This window comes from Lacerta agilis, chromosome 10 (assembly GCF_009819535.1).
Source record: "Lacerta agilis isolate rLacAgi1 chromosome 10, rLacAgi1.pri, whole genome shotgun sequence".
Classification (NCBI taxonomy): domain Eukaryota; kingdom Metazoa; phylum Chordata; class Lepidosauria; order Squamata; family Lacertidae; genus Lacerta; species Lacerta agilis.
In genome coordinates, this window is record NC_046321.1 from 64739352 (window position 1) to 64762471 (window position 23120).

Genomic DNA, 23120 nt, shown 5'->3' on the forward strand with positions numbered 1-23120 from the left:
GAAAACACCCGAGGCGGATCCGTTTGTTCCGGGGCCGAGCGGCATCCCGTGGGCGGCGCCGCGATGCTGCTGAGAGGGGCGCCCGAGGGACAGGTCACCGGCGTCTCCAGAGCCTTGTCCTCGGGTCGGTCCCTTCTCCTTTCTCGGCTCCTTCCCCTCCGGTCTCCCCAGCCTCCGGGTGCCTCGCAGGGGAGCCACTTCTCCGCGAGTCCCCGGTGAGGCGGCTTCCTTTCACGAGGCCTTCGCCGCGATTGGGGTACAAGCGGAGGCCGGGAGGGGGGGGGAATTAGTCGCTGGAGTCGCCGTCGGTTCTTCGGAGCTGAAAGCCCCGGGCTGTTTCCCTCTGTATTCCCCCCGCCGCCCCGTTTCTGCCGCCTTCCCACCCGCGGGAGCTGCATAAGAGGAGCAGAAATTCACCAAGCGCAGCTTCCCCCGGCACCCCGTCGTTGTAGTTTTTTTGCTGGTGGAAGCTGCCCCTGTTGGATTTCTGCCTGTCGCAGAATTTCTGCCTGCCTATTGTGCAGCATGGAAGGGTTTTTAGCTCGTTTACCTCTTGGACATATTACTGAGATTGTTGGGCAGAAGATCTGGCCAGCTTTTTCTCCCACAGAAGCTTCATATAGGAAGGTGTTAACTCCATGGGCGGAATGCACTGTTTTACTACCTTAGTGCAATACTGCCGACCTTATTCACGCTTTTTTTAAAGAAAAAGTACAAAGCGAGTCCTCCTCTTTTTGGGGAGAGGTGTCTCACAGGCACACCCGAAGCAGTTGTGTAGGTAGAAAAAAGCCCTTCTTGCTGGTTCAGCAGGCATATACTCTATAATAAACTGTAGGATTGCAACCTGAAACAAATACATTTTTCTTTGGCAGATTGAAGAGCCGTGTTGCCCTGACATGTAACTGACTAAAGCACAGCATCTACTACCCTAAGTATGGTAGAAATGTGTCAGTTATAATACAGTTAACCAGCTAAATTGCTTCTTATTTTAAAAGCACTTTACAAGTGACCTATTTCTAATAAAACTACTTTTCAAACATTTGCCTATCAAATATCTATTTGTAATGACATTGATAAAGATGGGTTTGCTGATTAATTACAACAAATTTAATAGCTGGTACTTAACGTGTGTGTGTGTGGTATATAATGTTTTTATAGGCTGCTTTGAAGTGGGCAAAATAAGAGTGCCATTATTCGTGTAAATGATACTTTAATGATGCCAAACTAGGATTTGCTGCATCTTTTGTTTGCAGAACACATACTTTTGGCCAAATAAATGTATACAAGGTAATCCAGATTTTGGTACTGGGTGAATGTGAAGATTTTAGCTCAGTGGAAGTGCCTTCTAAGCTTGTAATATTTTATTCACAGCTTCTGTGCTTTTGCCAGTTGAACCTGTGGGAAGATGGTTTGAAGCATTTATTAAGAGGAGAAACATACATGTTTCTGCCTCTTTCCAGAACTGGAAGATGAGAAAGGAGCTCTCTGAAGAGTCAGGAGATGAAGAATTGCAGCTGGAAGAATTTCCTATGTTAAAGACACTTGATCCAAAGGACTGGAAGGTATATGATCTAATGCTACAATTGTATTTGTTCAGTTTTTAGTGAAGGTTTCCTACCAGTACTAACAATCTGAAATATTCTATTTGCTTCAAGCAATATATTCTATATTGCTTCTTGAGAATTGCTTAATCTTTTATTCCATGTGTGGTTTGATCTTAAGGATTGTTTTCAACTACACAAAAATTAGTTCTCCCCATCCCCACTTCAGGGAAATTCAAGATTCAATCCCACTTACGTAGGAGTAAACCCCATTGAGTTGCCAATAGCATTTTGTGCCCTCTCCTTTTTTCAGAATGGTAATAGGTTTCACTTAAAGAGTGGCAATTTTCCCAGTGGCTAATACTAAGTAAATAGTTCTAAGCTAACAGCACAGTGTCAATGGGTCACGTGGGAAAAATATAACATTATAGAAGCTTTGAACATCTTATAATATGAAGGTCTGGTCAGATCAGCTAACAGTGGCAATATGGAAGTCTTCTTTTTAACTCTTTTCTTTTTCTTTTGCTTCATTCTGTTGTGCTCACATTTCTTTCTGCTAACACTTTTCTTGTGGCAACTGTTAGAGAGTTGGAGAAGTACGGCACCACACTGTAGCAGCTACCTGTGTTCTTTCCCTCTCTCATGAAGTGAGGTCTTATTCTTTCTCTCCTTTCTAAGGTCTCTTAAAAGACAATTTCTTATTCAAAACCTGAAGTTCTGGGTGGAGGAGCTATAGGGATAAGGAAAAGCAATAAAGGCAAAGGTGGCAAGAAAACAGAGAGAAGGAAAAGAGTAATTTAGCTTACTCTGCTACTTCGCTGTTTAATAGTTGCTACTCACCATAAATAGCTGTTAATATTTGCAATTTTCTCTTAGAATCAGGATCATTATTCAGTTCTTGGGCTGGGACATATAAGATACAAGGCATCTCAGAAACAAATAAAAGCTGCTCGTAAGTACCTTACATTCATTTTTCGTATTGAAAATGCTTCAGGTCATATGAAGAGTTCTGTGCTGCACTGAAAGCTGTTGATTTCATAAAGGAAGAACAGTTCACTTAATAGGACACCAAGAATATGGTTTTGATTGCTGTGGCACAGTTCTTCAGCTGAGCCATAGAGTCTGATTGTTAGTTTAGGACTCTTATGATTGGGGGGTGAGGAGGGTGACACTTTAAAATACATGTGTTCAGTAGTCACCTATAACAGCTGAGTCACAAAACTAAAGAAAAACAGTAAGATGCATTTTACATTGACTTCCAATTGAAGTAAAACATCTGAAATTGAGGATTTATTATCTGGGGGCAAAGCACATGTAGCCTATGGTCCATTTGTAATTTTTTTGTGGTAACTCAGACTCCTGATGCAATTTAACTCCTTGTGCAATTTAGTTCAAAACCTAGAGATTCCAGACACACACAAAATACTGAAAGGTTGATAATTATTGATCTTAATTGCTGCTGCTGCCTAAATCAGCTATGGTAGTGTGAAGGTTTGGGGGTCATTCACAGCCCAAACCCATTTGTAGTTAATGGGGGCTTTCAACCCCACAGGCATGGTTATGATTGCATCCTAAAATACAAAACTTTGCATATGCGGAGTTGCGTTTTTCCAATACTGTAGTTATAGTATAATTAGTTATTTAGTATTGAGAAATTTCCTTAACGTGTGGGGTGAGATGCTGAAACCTTAAATATATGTGAAACATCACAAAGTACTTGTTTTGCCACTTTGCATTTCATGTAAGGGAGAAGGAAATAATTTTACTTACATTTATGCCCTCCATTAAGGATAGCTATGACCCACAGATATGTAGTATGGTTCAACTCCTGGGGTGTCTATGAAAGTACAAGGTATCATTGCTGTTTGTTTACTTTTTGCTGCTTAAAACATTTTTGCAATTGATGATAAAGTAGGTGAAGGGAGGTAATTCTGAAGTTGACATTTCCTTCTACTCCCATAGATAAAGCCATGGTTTTGAAACACCATCCAGACAAGCGAAAAGCAGCAGGAGAACAGATAGGTGAAGGTGACAACGACTACTTTACTTGTATAACAAAAGGTAAGTACTAGTTATCACCTAACTTAACTTATATGACTGTGCGTGAAATAGTTCAGCATATTTGTGATTCTTGCTTATGTAAAACACATATTAGAAGAACAGTGCTTCCAGCAAATGGAACTGTTGGCAGTGTCTCGGTAATAATAATAATATTGCTACCTAATAAATTAATCATGAATTCATTGAAACAAGTTCTTCCAAGTTGAGCTTTCCTAGGAGTTATCGTGCTCCTTATTGTTCTTGTATGCAGGTGAGAGGGCTTGTATGTGTCAACTTAGATTAATTATGAAATAATTGATTGAATTATGCTTGCTCATGATTTTAGATTCCTAGTTTGTGTGTATGTGCAAGCTGCTCTAAAGATAAGCAGCCCCTTATCTAATTATTGCTCTTGTCACGAGTCTGAAATGTTGCATTCCAGATATCTGCTAAATTGCAATAACGGGGGGAGCTTTTGAAAAGGGAAAGCTGGTGTAATGATGATTTTAGAATTGTGCTCTATCCCGTTTTCAGAAGTCCTAATGGTAGCTTTTAAGCATGTTACAGAAACATGCCATGCATATCTTATGCTATTGATTCACCAATCCCATACCTATTGGCAAATGCAGTCACTGGGATTCTTCATTGGCTCTGAGGATTGGATACATATGACTAGTTACTTAATCCATCCAGCACAGTCCACAAAGCTAATTTTCTGAAATGGCTGTGCATTGCATGTTAGTTCAAAAAAAGTCTGGCTGGCATTCGCAGTGCATGAGCAGCAAGGCACTTTTGAGGGGGAACCAAGCTTGGCTCCCATTCTAAGTTGATTACTTGCTGTAAATTGATTATTTACTGTAATTCCATTTTCCAGCCTATGAAATTTTGTCAGATCCTCTGAAGAGACGAGCATTTAACAGTATAGATCCTACTTTTGATAACACTGTTCCTTCTAAAAGTGAAGCAAAGGAAAACTTCTATGAAGTTTTTTCCCCGGTTTTTGAAAGAAATGCCAGGTAAGCTATATTATAGGCTGTAGGGGAGATTTTCTCCCACTTTGCTTTATTGGCAGTGTGTCTTTGTGTTAGAAGTGTCTTTGATTCCAGTCATTTGGCGAGCTTGAGCATCTTAATAGTGGTCAGATGCAGATAGAGTTGTGTCTACATACCTAGTGGTTTGATGTGTTTGAACTGAACTCACACTCAATAATCTCACTCTTAGGGACTAAAATAATATGTGTGGTTTCTGCTGTTTCCTAGCAGCACACACTGGTGATACCATTAGAGCAGACTCTTGTAGAGCAGATCCATCTGTTGGTTCCAGAACTGTTCTAATGGTTTAATGCAGCCGAAGTGCTTGGCCATCTTCCACTGTCACTTGCTTCACAAGGCCTAGCCTTCACGATGGTGCACAAATAATTTTCTCAACTTTGTCAGAGCAATGGAGGAGAAGCTATGCTCAATTTATATCTGGTTTCTGTCCAGTGTGCAGTTTTATATTGCATCTAACAGTTGTGGATGTTTTCAGTCCAGCAGTGCTAGGTTAATAAATCATAAAATTTTAGTTTTGTTTGTTACTATGTTAAATATTTTTGTGTTTTTATATTGTAAATCACTCTGTGATCCTCGGATGAAGATATAGAAATTTAATTTAATTTGCTAATAGTAATAATAGATTGTGCTGTCTCAACATTCCGAGTCATTTTGCAATGTTAGCACCAAGATGGAACACTGATACTGTTTTTCTTTGTGCTACTTGCTTGAGAATCAAATTATAAGATTAAGCTCACTTCTTCTGAATTTGAAATCTCATTTAAGTCCATAGATTATGGTCTATAGAGTTCAGAGGGATAGAGAAGCAAATCCATATACTTCAGATTAAATTCTCACATGATATAGTATTAATGTATAGTCAAAGTTACTGTTTTTTCAATGAATTCACCCAACTTTTCATTATAGTGAATGTCTCTGTATCTCTTAATTGCTACAGATGGTCAAATAAGAAAAGTGTACCTAAGCTTGGGGACACAAATTCCTCCTTTGAAGACGTGGATGCATTTTACTCATTTTGGTAAGCAAACGTTTTTCTTTTTCTTCCTTTCGAAATAATTTTATGTGGCATGTAAAAAATTCTATGGGAAAACTTGTCTGTGAAAATAAACAAGACTCTTACATTTGTAGAAGTCCGTATAATATAAAAACATAAGAGCACAGAACAACTTTTCCTCAGGAAAAAAGGGTGGGGCCAGGAAGTAACATTTCAACCCCATTGCATATCCACTCTGGAGAGTTGTTCTTTGTAGTTTGAAACTTTCCTTCCCCCAAAAATAGACTGCCATATATATAAATAGCGGGATTGCAGAGTCTTTAGTCAAGACAAGCCTGGAATAGTTGTGATATGAGATCTTCAGATTGATGGCTTGTGACTTATGGGAACCACGTTTTTATGTAGTGGCAAACAGATGTATGTGACTAGGTGTTAGCATAATTGCCGATCTCCATTGCTCTTTGCTGTGGTTACACAGAAATGCAGAAAAAATGCTAGGGGGAGAGGGGCCAATGTAGGAAGCAGAATGCCCCCCCCCCAATCTCCATTTTCTTTGGAGGCATTATTCTCCCCATTTCATAAGATTTTGTCCTGCAGCATAAAATAATCAGAATGAGCTGTTCATTAATATTCTGATGGCATGTAGATTTCCTTAAGCTCAATCAATCACTTTATTTCATCTTTAAGCTCATATAAAACAAAACTAAGACAAATACACACACACACAGTTAAATTTAAAAATTACTGACAATATTTCCTTAAGCTTGATGAAGTGTATGCACCAGACAACTAGCAGTATAATCTCAAATGAAGAAGGCAAACTAAAAATGTTCTGAAGAATTTGCAATACGACTACTGCGACATTTGATTAGGCATCAACATAGCACTAACTTTCTCTCTCACTATTATTGTATGTTAGGTATAATTTTGATTCTTGGCGGGAGTTTTCTTACTTAGACGAAGAAGAAAAAGAAAAAGCAGAATGGTATGTAAATAAAAGCACCAAAGTTAATACACCAAACAAATTCAACTTGCGTATCATAGCATATTACATATTTTACACTAATCTTATTAATGATAACAGGTACTGAATAACAAAGCAGAATAAGCCTTGTGAATAGGCCCAGTATAGATTCTCCATAGAGCTGGTAATGCTCGGAGAGAATCAGTCCAAAGAATGGTCCTGTTCTCTAGTATCTCAGCATTGTGCAAGCATTCCCCAGCTTATTGGAGGAAAATCTGAATAGAATAAAATATAGGAAAGTTTTCTGTTTTTTAGAAAAAAGTGTACCAGGAGGGAGGGTTCGATTGGCAAAATCGGTAATGGTAACACATGGCAATGGTAAACACATGGTATGTGTCATGGTACATAAATATTATTTGTGTTGAATACAATAATTGGGGTTTTATCAGAAGGCATCACTTGCAAAGCTGTTTGAAGCCCTACTGAATATGATCGTATTCATTGAGGAATTCGTGGAAGTCCTTCTGTTCCTCTTGAGTTTACAACATTTCACGAAATGATTTTGTACTGAGATGTGCTTGAGCATAGAAGTGCTTTCTACTTAACGCCTCTCATCTCTCTCTGCAGTCGAGATGAGAGGAGGTGGGATTGAAAAACAGAACAGAGCAGCTAGAGCATTAAGGAAAAAGGAAGAGATGAATAGAATAAGGACGCTAGTTGGTAAGTGTGAACTCAGTTTTGTCAAGACCCGTTCATTGCATTTCAGCCTTTATATGTTCACGTTCACAGACACCTTTCCTTTTCTTAGACACCGCATACAGCTGTGATCCCAGAATAAAGAAGTTCAAGGAAGAAGAAAAAGCGAAGAAAGAAGCAGAAAAGAAAGCAAAGGCAGAAGCAAAACGAAAAAGAACAGGAGGAGCGTGACAGAGTACATTTCAATCTATACTTGTGTTGATTAGGCATCAACATAGAGAGCCAGTGTGGTGTAGTGGTTAAGAGTGGTAGACTCGTAATCTGGGGAACCGGGTTCGGGTCTCCGCTCCTCCACGTGCAGCTGCTGGGGTGACCTTGGGCTAGTCACACTTCTCTGAAGTCTCTCAGCCCCACTCACCTCACAGAGTGTTGTTGTGGGGGAGGAAGGGAAAGGAGAATGTTAGCCGCTTTGAGACTCCTTCGGGTAGTGAAAGCGGGATATCAAATCCAAACTCTTCTTCTTCTTGAACAATTCAAAAAGTATGAATGCGTACAGCAGAGCTTTCCAAACTCTGTCACACAAATACTCCCTCTGCTCCTTCTGGGGCTGGAAAGGGGTTTGTTTAACCTCTGGTTTGCTAGTAAAACTAAATTACTGTGTAGCGAATGATGCATGTCTAAAAAGTGTGTCACCTACATGAAAAGTTTGGAAAGCTTTGGCGTACAAATTGTTTTGGTGCTCTGCTGGCTTGGCAAACTACACATTGGGTGGCATTCAACCTGCTTGAACTATGAACTTCTGCTAGCAGAGCGGGGCTTCCTCTTCCTCACTTCCCCCATGAAGTCCTCCATGAGGACCCTCCATAGCTGATTTTATGGATGGGGCTGCAGTGGGAAGGAGGTGAAGGAAAAGTTTGTTATAGTAGCAGGCACGCCTCTTTACCTTAGTCTTTGACACTTGAGATGTATATTCTCATGACCCACCCTATGTTTTGTGATTGAAGGCATACAATTAAAAAATACAAACCGTTCTAAATTGTATTTAAAATAGTTGTAACCTGCCCTGCGACCTTAGAGTCAAGAGCAGGTAATAAATTGAAATAATAATATAGCAATTTAAAGGTTTTGGTTTTACATAATAATCTTCTGACTTGTCCTGTGACCCATGTAATAAATTGTGGTTTCCTAGAAGATACCTTGTTCCACCTAATTAAATATGTATTCCGCCTAAACAATACGCAATATCTTGAATTCAAGTGATGGGTGTGTTTTGGCCCCAAAACCTGAGAAAAGCAAGTGTTTAAAAAACCATTTTAAACCTGTTTCATTAGCATAATAATTTGTGATGTTCACATTTGCTAAAGACCAGTCATGCTGAAAGATTTCATGGAGCACAGATGATTACGGGAATAATGCAGTTATTTATTTGGTACAATAATTCAGGTCGCGGCCTTGAAATAATGACAAATATGCATCTCTGGTTGGTTTGCTAGTAAGAATACCTAAAATTTTGAGAACCGAGTATCACATACTGCTTTTAACTTGGCATAGATATGGTATCAGGCTTTACTGATTCATAGTTTTTCTTCTGTTTCAGCAAAGGCAAGCAGAATTAGAAGCAGCACGATTGGCCAAGGAAAAAGAAGAGGAAGAAATTAGACAACAAGCACTGCTAGTGAAAAAAGAGAAAGATATTCAGAAAAAAGCAATTAAAAAGGAAAGGCAAAAACTGCGAACAACCTGCAAGGTATATGTGTACTGCTATAGTTAAATATAAAATTTATCCGCTTTCTAACATCCAGCTCATAGAATGTTGGGTTTGAACAGCACTGCACATTAGTCATAATTCTCAGAGAAGCGACCTTGATATCTTAAAAAGAGTTTTTCTTTAAAGCTTTATAAAGCCTCACATTTACTTTTGATGTTGTTATTCAAAATATCCTTGTGAACTGAGGCATGATGTGAAGGCTATGGTAACTACATATAGTTTTCCAGAAGGGATGCTAAAAATAAACAGTTGCAGTTATCAAAATAAAAAAGCGAGCATTGGGGAAACATGCACACAAAATGTGCGTATTAGCAAAAAATAATGTACAAAAATGCATTACATTAGGTGAACTTGCACACACAAATGTGTATTTTTATGGGGGGGGGGAATACTGATGTCCTTAAGTGACGCTGTAGTACTGATAGTCAGAATGACAAGAGGTGGAATAAGTTCTCCAAAATACAAACCTCCAATTTTAGAAGCATAAATTTTAGCCAACATAGGTATCACTGGTATTTTGCACTAATTAATCAAGAGCTTAAAATACTAGACATTTGAATGTCAGAAATCAGCTAATTCTTCAGTGCTTTCTGCTCTGAAAAGCAAAGCTAGTTCAGCTTTTGATAACAATGTTGTTCATGGAAGCTGTTTGCTTAAATAAAAAATTACTACAGCCAAAATGCCCAAACCAAACACTTTGCTTGTCACCTCTGCCTGCTGTTTTTCTGTAATCTGAAGATAAAGCATATGGTGTTTTCCTTTCAGAACTGGAATTACTTTTCTGACAGTGAGGCAGAATGTGTTAAGATGATGGAAGAAGTAGAAAAGCTGTGTGATCGTCTGGAATTGGCAAGGTATGCATTCCTGACCTACACATTACGTTTTTTGACCTTCAGCTTTCTACTAGATCTGAAATATCGCTCAATAATTTATTTTTAGTCTGCAGTGCTTGAATGAAGCACTTACATCAACAACAAGGGAAGAAGGAAAGGCTGCTGTAGAAAAACAGGTAATTATTCATCTTTTGTCACATAAGAGTGTGTCAACATAGTGAAAATATTGGTGTGATCCTGTTGAACATGTATGCTGTGTTGTATAGGAAGCAATTTGCCCAGCAAAATAGCATTTCTAAAGAGAATTTTCACCTGCTTACACAACTAATAATGCCTCTTATATTGCATTTTTTTAAAGTCTAGCAGAATCTCGGAGCATACAAAGTGTAAGAGCAGTATGCTATCTAGAGGTTAGCAGATGAATATTTGCACGTTTATGCAAGCTTGAGAGATAAAAACGAGAAAAATGGGACACTACCTCGTCCACACACGCTCCTTTTCAGGGGTAGCAAGAGGGTTTAGATAAGAAGTAAAATAAAGGATAAGGAGGTTCAATGCTTGAACTTCATGTTAAAGTATATGGACTTACATAGTGCCAAATCAACAGAAGACTGAGACACTGCTTGTTCTGTTACACTATTTAAGCTGAATTGTGAATTCAGCTTAAATGTTCTGACAATTCTCTTGCTTTATTGTGGTTACAATGTGTCTAAGACCAGTAACATACACATGTGATGAAATTATTATTATTTCCTCCTTTAGATGAGGGTGTTCCTCATCAAGAGTTATAAATCAGTCTAAAGCTACCTATTTAAGTGCAAGATACAGGTAGGTAGCCGTGTTGGTCTGCCGTAGTCGAAACAAAATGAAAAATTAAAAAAATCCTTCCAGTAGCACCTTAGAGACCAACTAAGTTTGTTCTTGGTATGAATCACAAGGCAGAGAAACCAGTAGGAGAACATTCCAATCTCCCAGGACATTCTATACAAGATCTCAAAGTAGCTGTCTTATTACAAAAGAATTTCAGAAATAGACTGGAAAGAGAAGTTGCAGAATTGCAACTTATTACCAAACTTAAAACCATGGAGAGACTTGGTATGAATAGAGACATTGGATTCTTATCTCATTATATATGTTAAAGCTATTTTTAGCCATCTCACCCATTGCTTTTTCTTGTCGTTAACAGTCGTCAACAGGTTTTCCACACCTGTCAGCCAATCACCCATTCCCACCACCCTTCAGAGTAATACCCCTCCCCACGCTCTCACTGTATATAAGGGTCTGGTGACTTCTGTTTCAGTGTATCTGAAGAAGTGTGCATGCACACGAAAGCTCGTACCAAGAACAAACTTAGTTGGTCTCTAAGGTGCAACTGGAAGGAATTCCTTTTATTTCATATTTTATTTAAGTGCAGTTAATTTGCACAAATCTTGGGGAAAGCTTTCTTAGTCTTCTGCGAGAAACAAATGGTGAGACATGCTGGGGTCCCAGAGTTACGTTGTAACTTTTGCAGTCGCTACCTCTTTTTAACTTGCTCTCAGTTGTGTTTTTGTTGGAAAGCAGTGGACTTCTCCCACAGTGGCAGTTGTGGACCTGGAAACTTGTGGCAATTGCCTACGTATTGGGAGAAGGCTTTTGTGTTTGCAGCAATTCAGTGCTAAAGTCTCGTGTGTTCTTGTATTCCCATAGATAGACGAAGTAAATGAACAGATAAGGAGAGAAAGGGAAGAAGCAGATGCTCGTATGCGACAAGCGACAAAGAGTTCTGAAAAACCCACAAGCGGAGGTGTTGGCGGAAGTAAGAACTGGTCAGAAGATGACCTACAGTTGCTAATTAAAGCAGTAAACCTCTTTCCTGCTGGGACTAACTCAAGGTATCTACAATTATTGAACAGTATGTATATAGGCAGTAGTCTTGTGTTGAAGCGTAAAAGGAAGGCAAGTCAGGGTGTTGATTTTTATGATAAATTGATTTGTGAATATACACTTTCTCAACGTATCACAGATCTGCAGAAACAGCTTTCTGCTGAGGGATATTTGCAAAGTCATTCAAGTTGATTGCTGAATTTGTTCTGTATTTCTGACTGCATGATTTCGGCTAGATTGCAGTTTGGGGGTATGAGCTGAAGGCCAATGCATTTTCCAGGGAAGACCCTTTCTTCTCCAACAATTTGTGTTTTTCTAAAACACAAGGTTATTGTATATTATGGATATTGTTAAGCGTATGCATTAAGCACAACTGAGAATAATGTAACTCTTATTTAGGAAGATGTGCATGTATAATTCCAAAACTGCATCCAACAAATAATTTCAGCGTTTGATTTTAAAATATACAGGGTGAATCCTTTAAAAGAGGCCCTGTGGATACAGAGTACCCATGTTCTACGGGGCCTCTTTTAAAAGACTCACCCTGTATATCTTGCCAAGTGATATATTAATTACAAAAAAAAACAACTAGCCAGGCATTTAACTGCTGGAATCGACATATTTTTAAAGGATGTTTTTAAAGCATTTTTGTTTTTCCTTTTGCCTGATATAGGTGGGAAGTTATTGCCAATTACATGAATTTGCACTCTACTACGGGAATAAAGCGGACAGCAAAAGATGTTATCAACAAAGCAAAGAGCCTCCAGAAACTTGGTATCTTTATCTTTGTAAGATGGTCTGCATGCTTCCATTTACTTCCTAGTAAATTCAGCTTACATTCCTCAAGCCTAAATACATTCCTGTCCTCCCCTGCCCATTTCCACTCTCTTCCCCAATTCTGAGGCAGAGTATATGAGGGGTGAAATAATATAGCCCTCCAATCTGTTTCATTGGTTTCTTGGCTTGATTTCTCCTGGAGTGCTGGCTGTTTTTCTTAATGAAGACTTTCATATCCCAAGGGTTGAGGTGTCCTTATAATAATTGGAGTGTCATTTTGAGCTATATGTACCGTATATACGTGAGTATAAGCCGACTTTTTCAGCCCATTTTTTGGGCTGAAAAAGCCGCCCTCGGCTTATACTCAGGTGAAGCGGGCGGCTGCAAAGGGACAAGCGGCAAGAAAGGGATCCTTTCTTGCTGCTTGTCTCCCCTGCCCTGCCGATCCCCCATCTGTGCATGCTCTCTGATCCCTCGTCCTGTGCCTGCTCTGTGCGAGGATCGCCTCCTCCTCCTCCTCCCGTCCCTTCTCCCCGAAGGGGAACAGAGGTAGCTACGGGGGCAGCGGGAGCAGGACAAGTATCGAGCAGGCGCGCAAGCCGGCTCAGCCCCAGAGAGCCTGTTGCTTTTGCCCCCATCCCATCCCAGCTCAGTCCACCATAGAAACTGCCCACCCTGAAACTACCCACCCCTGAAACCTTCCCAGAATCTGCTCCCTTAATTCCTCCCTGAATATGCCCCCTCCCCCTGAGCCCTCCCTGTAAAGAGACCCTTTCTTTCCAAGCCTTCCCTCTTAACCCCTGCCCATCCCAGCTCTGCCCACTGTAGAAACTGCGCTGAGACTCTATGATCCTGTGCCTGCTCTACCCCTGCCCATCCCAGCTCTGCCCACTAGAAACTGCGCTGAGACTCTATGATCCTGTGCCTGCTCTACCCCTGCCCATCCCAGCTCTGCCCACTAGAAACTGCGCTGAGACTCTATGATCCTGTGCCTGCTCTACCCCTGCCCATCCCAGCTCTGCCCACTGTAGAAACTGCGCTGAGACTCTATGATCCTGTGCCTGCTCTACCCCTGCCCATCCCAGCTCTGCCCACTGTAGAAACTGCGCTGAGACTCTATGATCCTGTGCCTGCTCTGCGCAACGCATCGGGGAGGGAAAAGTGGGGAGAAAGTGCTCCTCGATGCTTTTCCTCTCCTATGCCTTGCACAGAGCAGTCACTGCTCTGTGCGAGGATCACCTCCTCCTCCTCCTCCCGTCCCTTCTCCCCGAAGGGGAACAGAGGTAGCGACGGGGGCAGCGGGAGCAGGAGGAGGAGCATCGAGCAGGCGCGCGAGCCGGCTCAGCCCCAGAGAGCCTGTTGCTTTTGCCCCCATCCCATCCCAGCTCAGTCCACCATAGAAACTGCCCACCCTGAAACTATCAACCCCTGAAACCTTCCCAGAATCTGCTCCCTTAATTCCTCCCTGAATATGCCCCCTCCCCCTGAGCCCTCCCTGTAAAGAGACCCTTTCTTTCCAAGCCTTCCCTCTTAACCCCTTCCCCCATCCCAGCTCTGCCCACCCTAGAAACTACCCACCCTGAAACTTTCCCAGAATATGCCCCCTTGCCCTTGATGCCCTCCCTAAATATGCCCCAACCACCCCTGAAACATTCCCAGAATCAACCCCCTTCCCCCTTAATCCATTCCAGAATCTCCCCCCTTAATATGCCCCCTCCCCCTGAGCCCTCCCTGTAAAGAGACCCTTTCTTTCCAAGCCTTCCCTCTTAACCCCTGCCCATCCCAGCTCTGCCCACCCTAGAAACTGCCCACCCTGAAACTTTCCCAGAATATGCCCCCTTGCCTCTCATGCCCTCCCTAAATATGCCCCACCCACCCTGAAACCTACCCAGAATCTGCCCCCTTCCCCCTTAATCCATTCCAGAATATTCCCCTTGCCCCCTGAAATGTACCCACAATATGCCCCCTTACCCCCTGAGCCCTCCCTGTAAGAGACCCTTTCTTTCCAAGCCTTTTATTGGTATTTATTTTTATTTTTGAAATTTACCAGTAGCTGCTGCATTTCCCACCCTCGGCTTATACTTAAGTCAATAAGTTTTCCCAGTTTTTTGTGGACAAATTAGGTGCCTCGGCTTATATTTGCGTCGGCTTATACTCACGTATATACGGTATATGCAAAATCTCAGCGTTGTATCAGTGTCAATGCTCCTTACAAGGGTGACTCAAACCACTTTGTATGTGATAACAGACTTATTAAAATAATGTAACTTGTTGGCCTTTCAGGTGAAAACGTGAGTTTACTTAATATTCTCAGACTTCTTTCGTTTAGGACATGGGTTGAATTGTTTAGTTGGCCTTTTAATGCTTGACTTTTAAGCCGAACAATTTCCGGTGAAACATTCGTTTGGGGCACGATTACTTAAAAGCAACTTCTTGTTCTTCTTAGACCCTCATCAAAAGGATGACATAAATAAGAAAGCTTTTGACAAGTTTAAAAAAGAACATGGAGTTGTGCCACAGGCAGACAGTGCTACACCGTCAGAACGTTTTGAAGGTAAGCGGGGAAGAACAATTCGCCTCTCCCCACCGTCCCACTCCCAAATATTCCATCCAGCCCAGATCTCATGTGGTTAAGAGCCATCCCTCCAGTTCTGCTACTGGATGCTTTTGGGCATTAATCTGCTTGATGTCTATCACTACTACTGTGAGGAGCCGCAACCAAGTGAACCAAGTTCTTCATTTGCAAGTTCTAGTGTTTTCGGATAGGAACAGAATAGTTAGAATTTGCATGACATTATGTAATGTTCAATTGATGGAAAACAAAAATGCCCCGATGCTTGAACTAAAGGCATTCAGGGAAGAGGGGGAGTCTGCTGGAAAATTCCCTGGGAGTTTTGCATAGCTTTCACTAAGGACTTCTTGATTAAAACCCATTCTTTTCTCATGTATTATTTTCAACAGCCACATTTACAGATTTGTCTCCATGGACAACAGAAGAGCAAAAACTTTTAGAACAGGCTCTCAAGACATACCCAGTGAATACTCCTGAAAGGTGGGAGAAAATAGCAGCTTCTGTTCCAGGCCGATCTAAAAAAGACTGCATGAAACGATATAAGGTAGGAAAAATATTGCCTCTGTTTTTACTCCATAGTGCACTTGGGAGTATTACCAGCTTAAGAGATCACATTTGCCCCTCTCCATTCCACTGCTTTAATTTCTCACTCAAGTGTCATAGGAACTTTTACCTTTGTTCATGATCTCTTTTTCAAGGAACAGGTAGAGTAGCTTGCTGATAATAGTCACTGGCAAAACAGCAGAGGAAGCTACAGACCCTGTCTTGGCAGATAAAAATGTTAAGAACCGTAAAAACCTTTAAATAGGTGCCAGGGGTTGAATGTGATGCTACATACATACAAAGCACATATTCACTTTATCTTTTGGCCAGCCTATTTTAATTACTTTGCATTATACCACTTAAATCAAAGACATATACCATGACCCCTTGCAAATGTAGAATTGTATCAAATGAAGAAATAGAAAAGAGCAGGGAACACACTAGAATTTTCTTTCAATGTTAACTACATTCAGAGTGCAGGCCTTTTAGTTCAATGCCATTCATTTAGGATTATTTGTGGTGTTCTTTACTAAATCAAAACATTTAGTGAACTAGTGGAATTCAGAATTGGGAGTCCCAAACTTCACTGCTCAGTCAGTGGGAAATGGGGACACAGCTGAGTCCCATTCTGTACCCAGAGAGAGAATGATCTCCCTCCATGGGCAGTTCACCGAGTTTGTATGTGAAAGAGCACAGTCCTCAGATGGGGAAAAGTTCCCTGCCCCTGCTTTGTGCTTATTCTTACAGTAAGTGCCAATTCATGGTGCCACAGCCAAAATCCACACTGTACTTGCATCAAAACTTATGTTCAAAGTCAAACTGCAGCACTGGGGTGCTTGTACAGGATTATAGAAATCACCCTATAACTTGAAACTGAATAGCTTTTGGAAGTCTGATCTATTATAAAGTCAATACAAAAGTTCTTGAGCAGTTAAATCAGGTGGTGGGAGTGAGTGCTATTCACAGGAAGGCTAGCTGGTGACAGCCTACTAATGGCAAGTGTTTAAAGTTACTGATCGTTTGAAACTTTGTCTTACTGTGCCAAGGCTTGAGTATTCTTTCTAGCTTCTCAATACTTGAAATAAATAGAACTTGCTTAGCAAATTCTACTAGATAAAAAAATATGAACAAGGTTCTCTCTCTCATTCTAGGAACTTGTTGAAATGGTTAAAGCGAAGAAAGCTGCACAAGAGCAAGTAGTGAATGCTGCTAAGACTAAGAAATGAAATTCTCAATGACAATCTTAGTGTGTTCTGTTTTGTAATAAAAGTACAAATGTATAATACGGCTTTTTTATTTATATAGATAGCTGTACATTTCTTTGTGGAAACACAAGACAAAATGTCATGTAGTGAACTTTGTTTTGTATGTTTTAAAGAAGTCCTTCAGGCAGCACACTTGGGTTTGTTGTTGAACAGCAAAGCAAAGTTTTAGTTAAGGGGGGAGGAATCAGTTTGCCAGTCTTGAAAGTTCAAAGCCATCATCGCAAATCTCTACAAAGCATCCCTTAAGCCTCCAGGAAAGCTTTACGATAAATGTCAAGCACGAAGCCAGTACATTCCACTACGGAGTCTGTTGTAATCAGGGAGTTGTTCAAGCGGCCCTGAAATTTTAAAACAGAGATAATTACAAAGAGCAGACAACTTTTTAAACAAATGGCAGCTAGTACTGAAATCCTTACCAACAGCAGCAATTGCAGGGCACTTATCATAAATATACTTCGTGCAGACTTCTTTGATTGTTTGAGCATCAATTGCCTGAAATAGAAAGAACACAGTAAGCCTTTACTTTGTGACCATTTTATGTGACAGTGCAAATAGCTGAAACTTAAAAACAAGTATCCATCAGCATAGCTGAGGGTGTCTATATGCTATATCAAACATTACAAGAGCTACAGCCCGTGAAGTATGCAAGAATCTTGACAAACAAGTTTTCCTGAGACCAGTTAGGAGCACTGAAACACAGCTCTCAGCTGCTGGAACCCTCCTTTTGGCCAACTATCTTGTAGCTGATATTTCAGCATAATCTTCAAACACTCTGCACCCACACTAGTGCAGTAAACACAGCCATAACTCTGAGCTATTATGTTAAGATGGCTAAGAAAAACACCAAACCATTATGCTCCTTACTTCAATTCTTGCTTCAAGTTCAGGAATTGGGATTCGACGATTGTAACACAACATTTGTCGTCCAATGTCTTCACAAATGGGAGTGGAACCTAAAATTAGACATTCTTAGCATGTGTGCAAATTTATTAGACAGGACTTTTTAAAAAGAAAGCAATCGGATCATACCATCCAGTTGTAACAGCATGTTGGTTTTCAAGAGATTCTTCGCACGTGCAACCTCACTTTCAGTAACACTAGTACACAGTCGTATCCTAAAGACAATGAAAAATGTTTTAATAATTTGGCTGCCAGTGTTCTTCATGCTATACTTCATTAGGCTCACTAAGAACAAGCAAATGCACAATCTAGTTGATTTAGAAAACAGGCCTTTATGAATAGCATACAGAACAATCACAGCTCCAGAAACCTGTTCCTGTAAGCTAACATCCCAGTGAAATAGATGGGTCAAGGCCACAAGAATTGTAGAATCATAATGTAATAAAAGTAATTTATTTCTTACACCCCGTCTATCTGACTGGGTTACCCGAGCCACTCTGGATGGCTAATAATGGTAGGGTTGGAAGGGACCCCGAAAGTAATCTAGTCCAACCCCCTACAATGCAGGAATGCTGCCCGCAGCCGCCCCTTGGTGGGCTCGAACCACCAACCTTCTGGTTAACAGCCAGATGCGCTGACCCATTGACCTGTTAGGTTCCAAACCCAGCACCAAATATGCCTGTGCATGCCCCTATGCTTTGTAAAAAAATAAGGCACAAGAGTATGTGCATGGTATCCCCTAGGTGAAATCCTGCACCAGCTTTACGTAAGCGACTGCTCTCAAGTATGCATCAAACTTTACCCTTCAGGGCGTTTGTTGCTTTCATTCCATATCAACTACTTTCAGGTATGGTTACTTCCTTACCATTCTCTCTGAACAAAGTGCATCATGTCCTCAATGGTTGATCCCTCACAAACCATATAGACACCCCACAATCCAGTATCTGTGTAGCAGGTGTTGAAGGACTGGAAGCTATGGCAAACGTTGCCATGACATGCAACCTGAGCGAGCTTACTAGACAGATTCTGTTGAAATAAAAAGAGGAATATATTTGGGGTAGAATAGGTCACTTCAGTATCATGAAGCTTAGGCACAAATGTCTTCATTCTAGGCACTTCTTAAATGTAGATATTTTTCTACCCCACACTCGTCCATCTACCAGCTTCTAAGTGGCAAGTACTAATCTATAAGAACAAGTTTAGAGACAGACAAATTAAGGTAAAATAATGGTTGTTGGAATTGAAAGGAAACTCGGTTCAGAAGGGGCTTGATTTCTGCCAAGGACAATGTTAACGTATCATTTTCAGGTAACCATTTTTCCCTGCAGGACTAATGGCAACTGGGGGAGGGGACAGAATTTGCCAAGCAAAAGCACAGGTGAAAATAATTCAATCCTTTCGCTTCCCACACAGCATTTAACCTAATATCTCCATATCACATCAGCTTTTGCACTTAAGCAGCAGGAAAATGGATCTACAGGACTCAAAGACTGACTTATTTTCAAATAGCTATAGGAAGTATCAAGACTTGTCTCTGTTTACAAAAAAAAAAGATGCTGCTCGAACTGGGCTCATCTTTCGCAAGGAGACTATATAGACACAACCAACACTGCAACAATCCTTTACTTGAAACTGGTTAGTAATGTTGAGGCTAACTCACCACGCCGCCTCCGAAGGAACGATCCCAGTTGCCTATCAGAGTATTTGCCACCATGAGAGGAATGGTGTCCGGGTGACACCAGCCGGCTGCTTCAACAGCTATCGCAATGTGGGCCAGAGGCATCTTATCATCTCGCACACGAATCTGATAAGGCACCACAAACAAAAGGTTTCAGATACCTTTGAAACAGGCCGTGAAGAACCTCAGGCCCTGGGGCAAAATGCGGCCTGCCAGGTCTGATCCTTGAGACTCCACAACCTCAACCATCTCAGCCACACACCTCTTTCTCCAGGCCCGTACCCCTCTCCAACACAACTTTGCACCCTCCTTGAGTGCAATGAACTTGAGAGCCCATGAATTTTGCCCAGATGGATGGGGGACAAAGAGGAGGGTGAGCGATCTAGTTAGAAACTAGCCTATTGTAATAAAGGTCCTTCATCTCTGCCTCTAGCCTCACCTTCCACTGACATGTGGCCTTTGGAAGTCTGCCCAGGAGGGGTGTGGACCTCTGTCTGAAAAAGGCAGCCCTTTCCCTGCTTTAATGTAACAGCCAAAATGAATGGAAGCTAAAAGGACACACAGCCAAATTTGCCTAATAAACTGAATCAATTATACAGCTTTTATTTCCACTATAATGGCTCGGTAAGAATGTCTAAACAAGAAATCACAGCAACTTAGCAGAGGTTAAATGAGAAAGGGAGGGAAAGTCAAAGCGGCAAAATAAACGGGCCACAAATCCCATGAGTGCTGTAATGCAACACTAATGGTGCTTCAAAAGATGCTGACCTCCTTTGCTCCTTTATCAGGTTTCTCAGCAGCTTTTGCAGCCAAACCAGCATCTCAGCTAACCAGATACCCTGTATAACTATTGCATTATCAGTGATTTTTCAAGCTGCAGCCTCAACTTACTTCACTGCCCGTGAACCGGCAAGGGGGCAAAGCTGGCGCTCCTCCTTTTGCAATAGATGGCAAGTTACCAAAATGGTACTTGGCTAGTTCCAGCAATTCGTCATGAGCGACTCCTAAATGAGTTTCACGTCAGTTTAGGGGTGATATATGTAAATGAATCAGACAAAAAAGCAATTAAATATTTCATTTTAGAATCCAAAGTAATACTTGGCTAAACATTGACTATTTTATCCTTTCTGATTCTGAACAGTGGAAAGATGTACTTCTTAGTTGTGTAAACATCACAAATACCACAAATACTGTATACATCATACAACAGCAGCATCATACCTCCTGCAGCAGCAAGTACCATTCTGGGTCCTTTATAATGTGTTGTAATATACTCCACCAAGTCATTACGGTTAATGGACCTATAAGCAGATCAGCAAAACAGAGAGAAAGAAAGAAAAGATGATGCATAGGAGGGCAACAGAATGAGATAACTTGTCTACAGTTGAAAGCAGTATGCCACCGTACGAAGTAAAATTGCTTCTGATGTTCAATATGTATAATTTGGGAGGAGGGAATAGCCTTGCTGCTGTTTGCCATGCTACCTTTCAAGAGGTAAAAAGGTAAAGGACCCCTAGATGGTTAAGTCCAGTCAAAGGTGACTATGGGGTTGTGGCGCTCTCGCTTTCAGGCCAAGGCAGCCGGTGTTTGTCCACAGACAGCTTTCCAGGTCATGTGGCCAGCATAACTAAACCGCTTCTGGTGCAACAGAACACCATGACGGAAACCAGAGCGCACGGAAATGCCGTTTACCTTCCCGCCACAGTGGTCCCTATATATCTACTTGCACTGGTGTGTTTTCGAACTGCTAGGTTGGCAGGAGCTGGGACAGAGCAACGGGACCTCACCCTGTTGTGTGGATTCAAACCGCTGAGCTTCCAATCAGCAAGCCCAAGAGGCTCAGTGGTTTAGACCTCAGCGCCACCTGCGTCAACTTTTCAAGAAGAGTCCACTGGGGCCCCATCCCCATACATGGTTTTTATGGCCGGGAGATCTCAGGAGAGAAGTGAAACACTAACAAGCTCCTGTACACTAAGATCAGAGTGCAGAAGAGCAGAGCATTCAAACTCTGAAACAATTAAACAAACTTAGAAGGGTCAAAGTAAATTTGACCAACAACCGTAGTTGATTGCTATGGAGAAGAATTACAAGGATTTGTGTCATCTTCCACTAATCATGTTACAATATCCAATTAAGGGTATAAATAAAAATTGTTCCCTGGAAATACTGCATTTTTCTCCAGGTACAAATTGCAACAGATAGTATACTCGGCAAAAAAAAATGCAATAGGTCTGCCAGAAAAAACCCCACCCTGTAATTTCAAGAATGAGATAGACTATGCACAACAATTTCAATTAACTTTCAATTAAGAATAATGAACTATGCAAAAAGGTTAGAACACTGTATTCTTTGGATCACTGAGAGCTCGATTTCCCCCCCCAAAAAATACAGTGGTACCTTGGGTTGCGGACACGATCCGTTCCGGGGTGCCGTTCACATCCCGAAAAGTCTGCAACCAGAGCGGCGATATCACGCATGCGCGGAAGCGCAATATACTTCTGTGCGTGCGGCGAAACCCAGAAGTAAACACTTCCCATGTTCGTTATCCGCACCATTTGCAACCCGCAGCGAACGCAACACGAGGTATGACTGTAGTAAGCTTTGCTTTGAAAACTGTAATATCATTTAAGATTTTAGCAGGGAGCGCAGCTATCGTATACCCTTGACCAAAGAATGGTATACTCCTATCTAGGATGGTCGTCCTCTTCCACTGAGTGCGCAGCTTTGGGAGGGAGGGATGCATGTGGAGCCATGAGGAAGGAGGGGGGCACCAGATAAGCTGAATCAACCCTGGCGACTAATGGGGTGACAGATGTCGCAGCCAGATCGCCCTCACATCATTGACCATAATAAAACGACTATACTATAAAATATCATTTAAGAATTGGAGCAACAAAAGGGAGGCATACTTTATGTTTTCTGTGGGTCCTAATATGGTCCGTCCCAGTGATGTATTTTGATAAGCCGTGGCATGAAGATAGTCAAAGACAACTTCCTGTAAATTAGTCTCAACTTCCTGCATTTCTCGAAGGATCACTCCTCGCTCCCGTTCAATCTCTGCCTCCCCAAGTGTGCTGTTCTGTATGATATCAGCAAGAATCTCCACAGCTGGAAGTAAAATAAGAAAGAAATACATCTTTTTAGAAAGAAATTGAGGAAATGACCCATTTTATATTTAGAAACAGCCAGGAAATGGGGGGAGGGTGCATAACTTTGTGCTCTGGATTTCAGTTTATTTAAAATTCTATCCTTGTCACAGGATCCAGATTTGGAGCCAAATATAGTACACGATAAACCAGAGCTTACTCTGCATATGTGAATCACACCCAAGTTGTTCATCCCATTTGCTATTGGGAGGAAACTAATCACAATCCTTGGCTATCTCAGGAGGGATCAAGGTTTGTTTCACTCTATACAAAAACAATGATAAGCAAAAGTTTATTTCTAGATTACCAATTGTGGTTTCTTTCTTCCACGCACTAGCAGGGAGAAGTGAAGTCACACAAATCAGTCATGCACAGTAAGCCATGGTTTATACCTGACCATGATGTGCAAACATGGTCATTAAGTAGACTTTCAAGGTTCAACTCCAGCACACTCTTATTTGGGAGGAAGACCCACAGAAATCAAG

The 23120-nt window shown here is 41.3% G+C and overlaps 2 protein-coding genes across 2 annotated transcripts in view; one reads left to right on the forward strand and one right to left on the reverse strand.

The window, feature by feature from the left end:
• On the forward strand, positions 1–16929 carry DNAJC2 (DnaJ heat shock protein family (Hsp40) member C2). Its single transcript, XM_033161548.1, is given in 19 exon segments — positions 1–124; positions 1372–1562; positions 2418–2493; positions 3504–3602; positions 4456–4597; positions 5571–5651; positions 6547–6612; positions 7219–7237; positions 7239–7311; positions 7400–7497; positions 7499–7522; positions 8885–9034; positions 9821–9909; positions 9995–10064; positions 11578–11762; positions 12428–12528; positions 14978–15085; positions 15493–15647; positions 16798–16929. Coding segments are annotated over 19 exon segments (1863 nt in total). The 5' UTR covers positions 1–63; the 3' UTR covers positions 16873–16929.
• Positions 16925–23120, reverse strand: part of PMPCB (peptidase, mitochondrial processing subunit beta) — an 11507-nt gene continuing 5311 nt past the window's right edge. Inside the window, exons 5-13 of the mRNA XM_033161549.1 lie at positions 22399–22597; positions 20711–20790; positions 20381–20493; positions 19472–19615; positions 18677–18837; positions 17941–18026; positions 17776–17864; positions 17328–17403; positions 16925–17249 (exon numbers count right to left, since the gene is read on the reverse strand). Coding sequence (XP_033017440.1) covers positions 17185–17249; positions 17328–17403; positions 17776–17864; positions 17941–18026; positions 18677–18837; positions 19472–19615; positions 20381–20493; positions 20711–20790; positions 22399–22597 — 1013 coding nt within the window. The 3' untranslated portion in view covers positions 16925–17184. The remainder of the gene's footprint in view (positions 17250–17327; positions 17404–17775; positions 17865–17940; positions 18027–18676; positions 18838–19471; positions 19616–20380; positions 20494–20710; positions 20791–22398; positions 22598–23120) is intronic.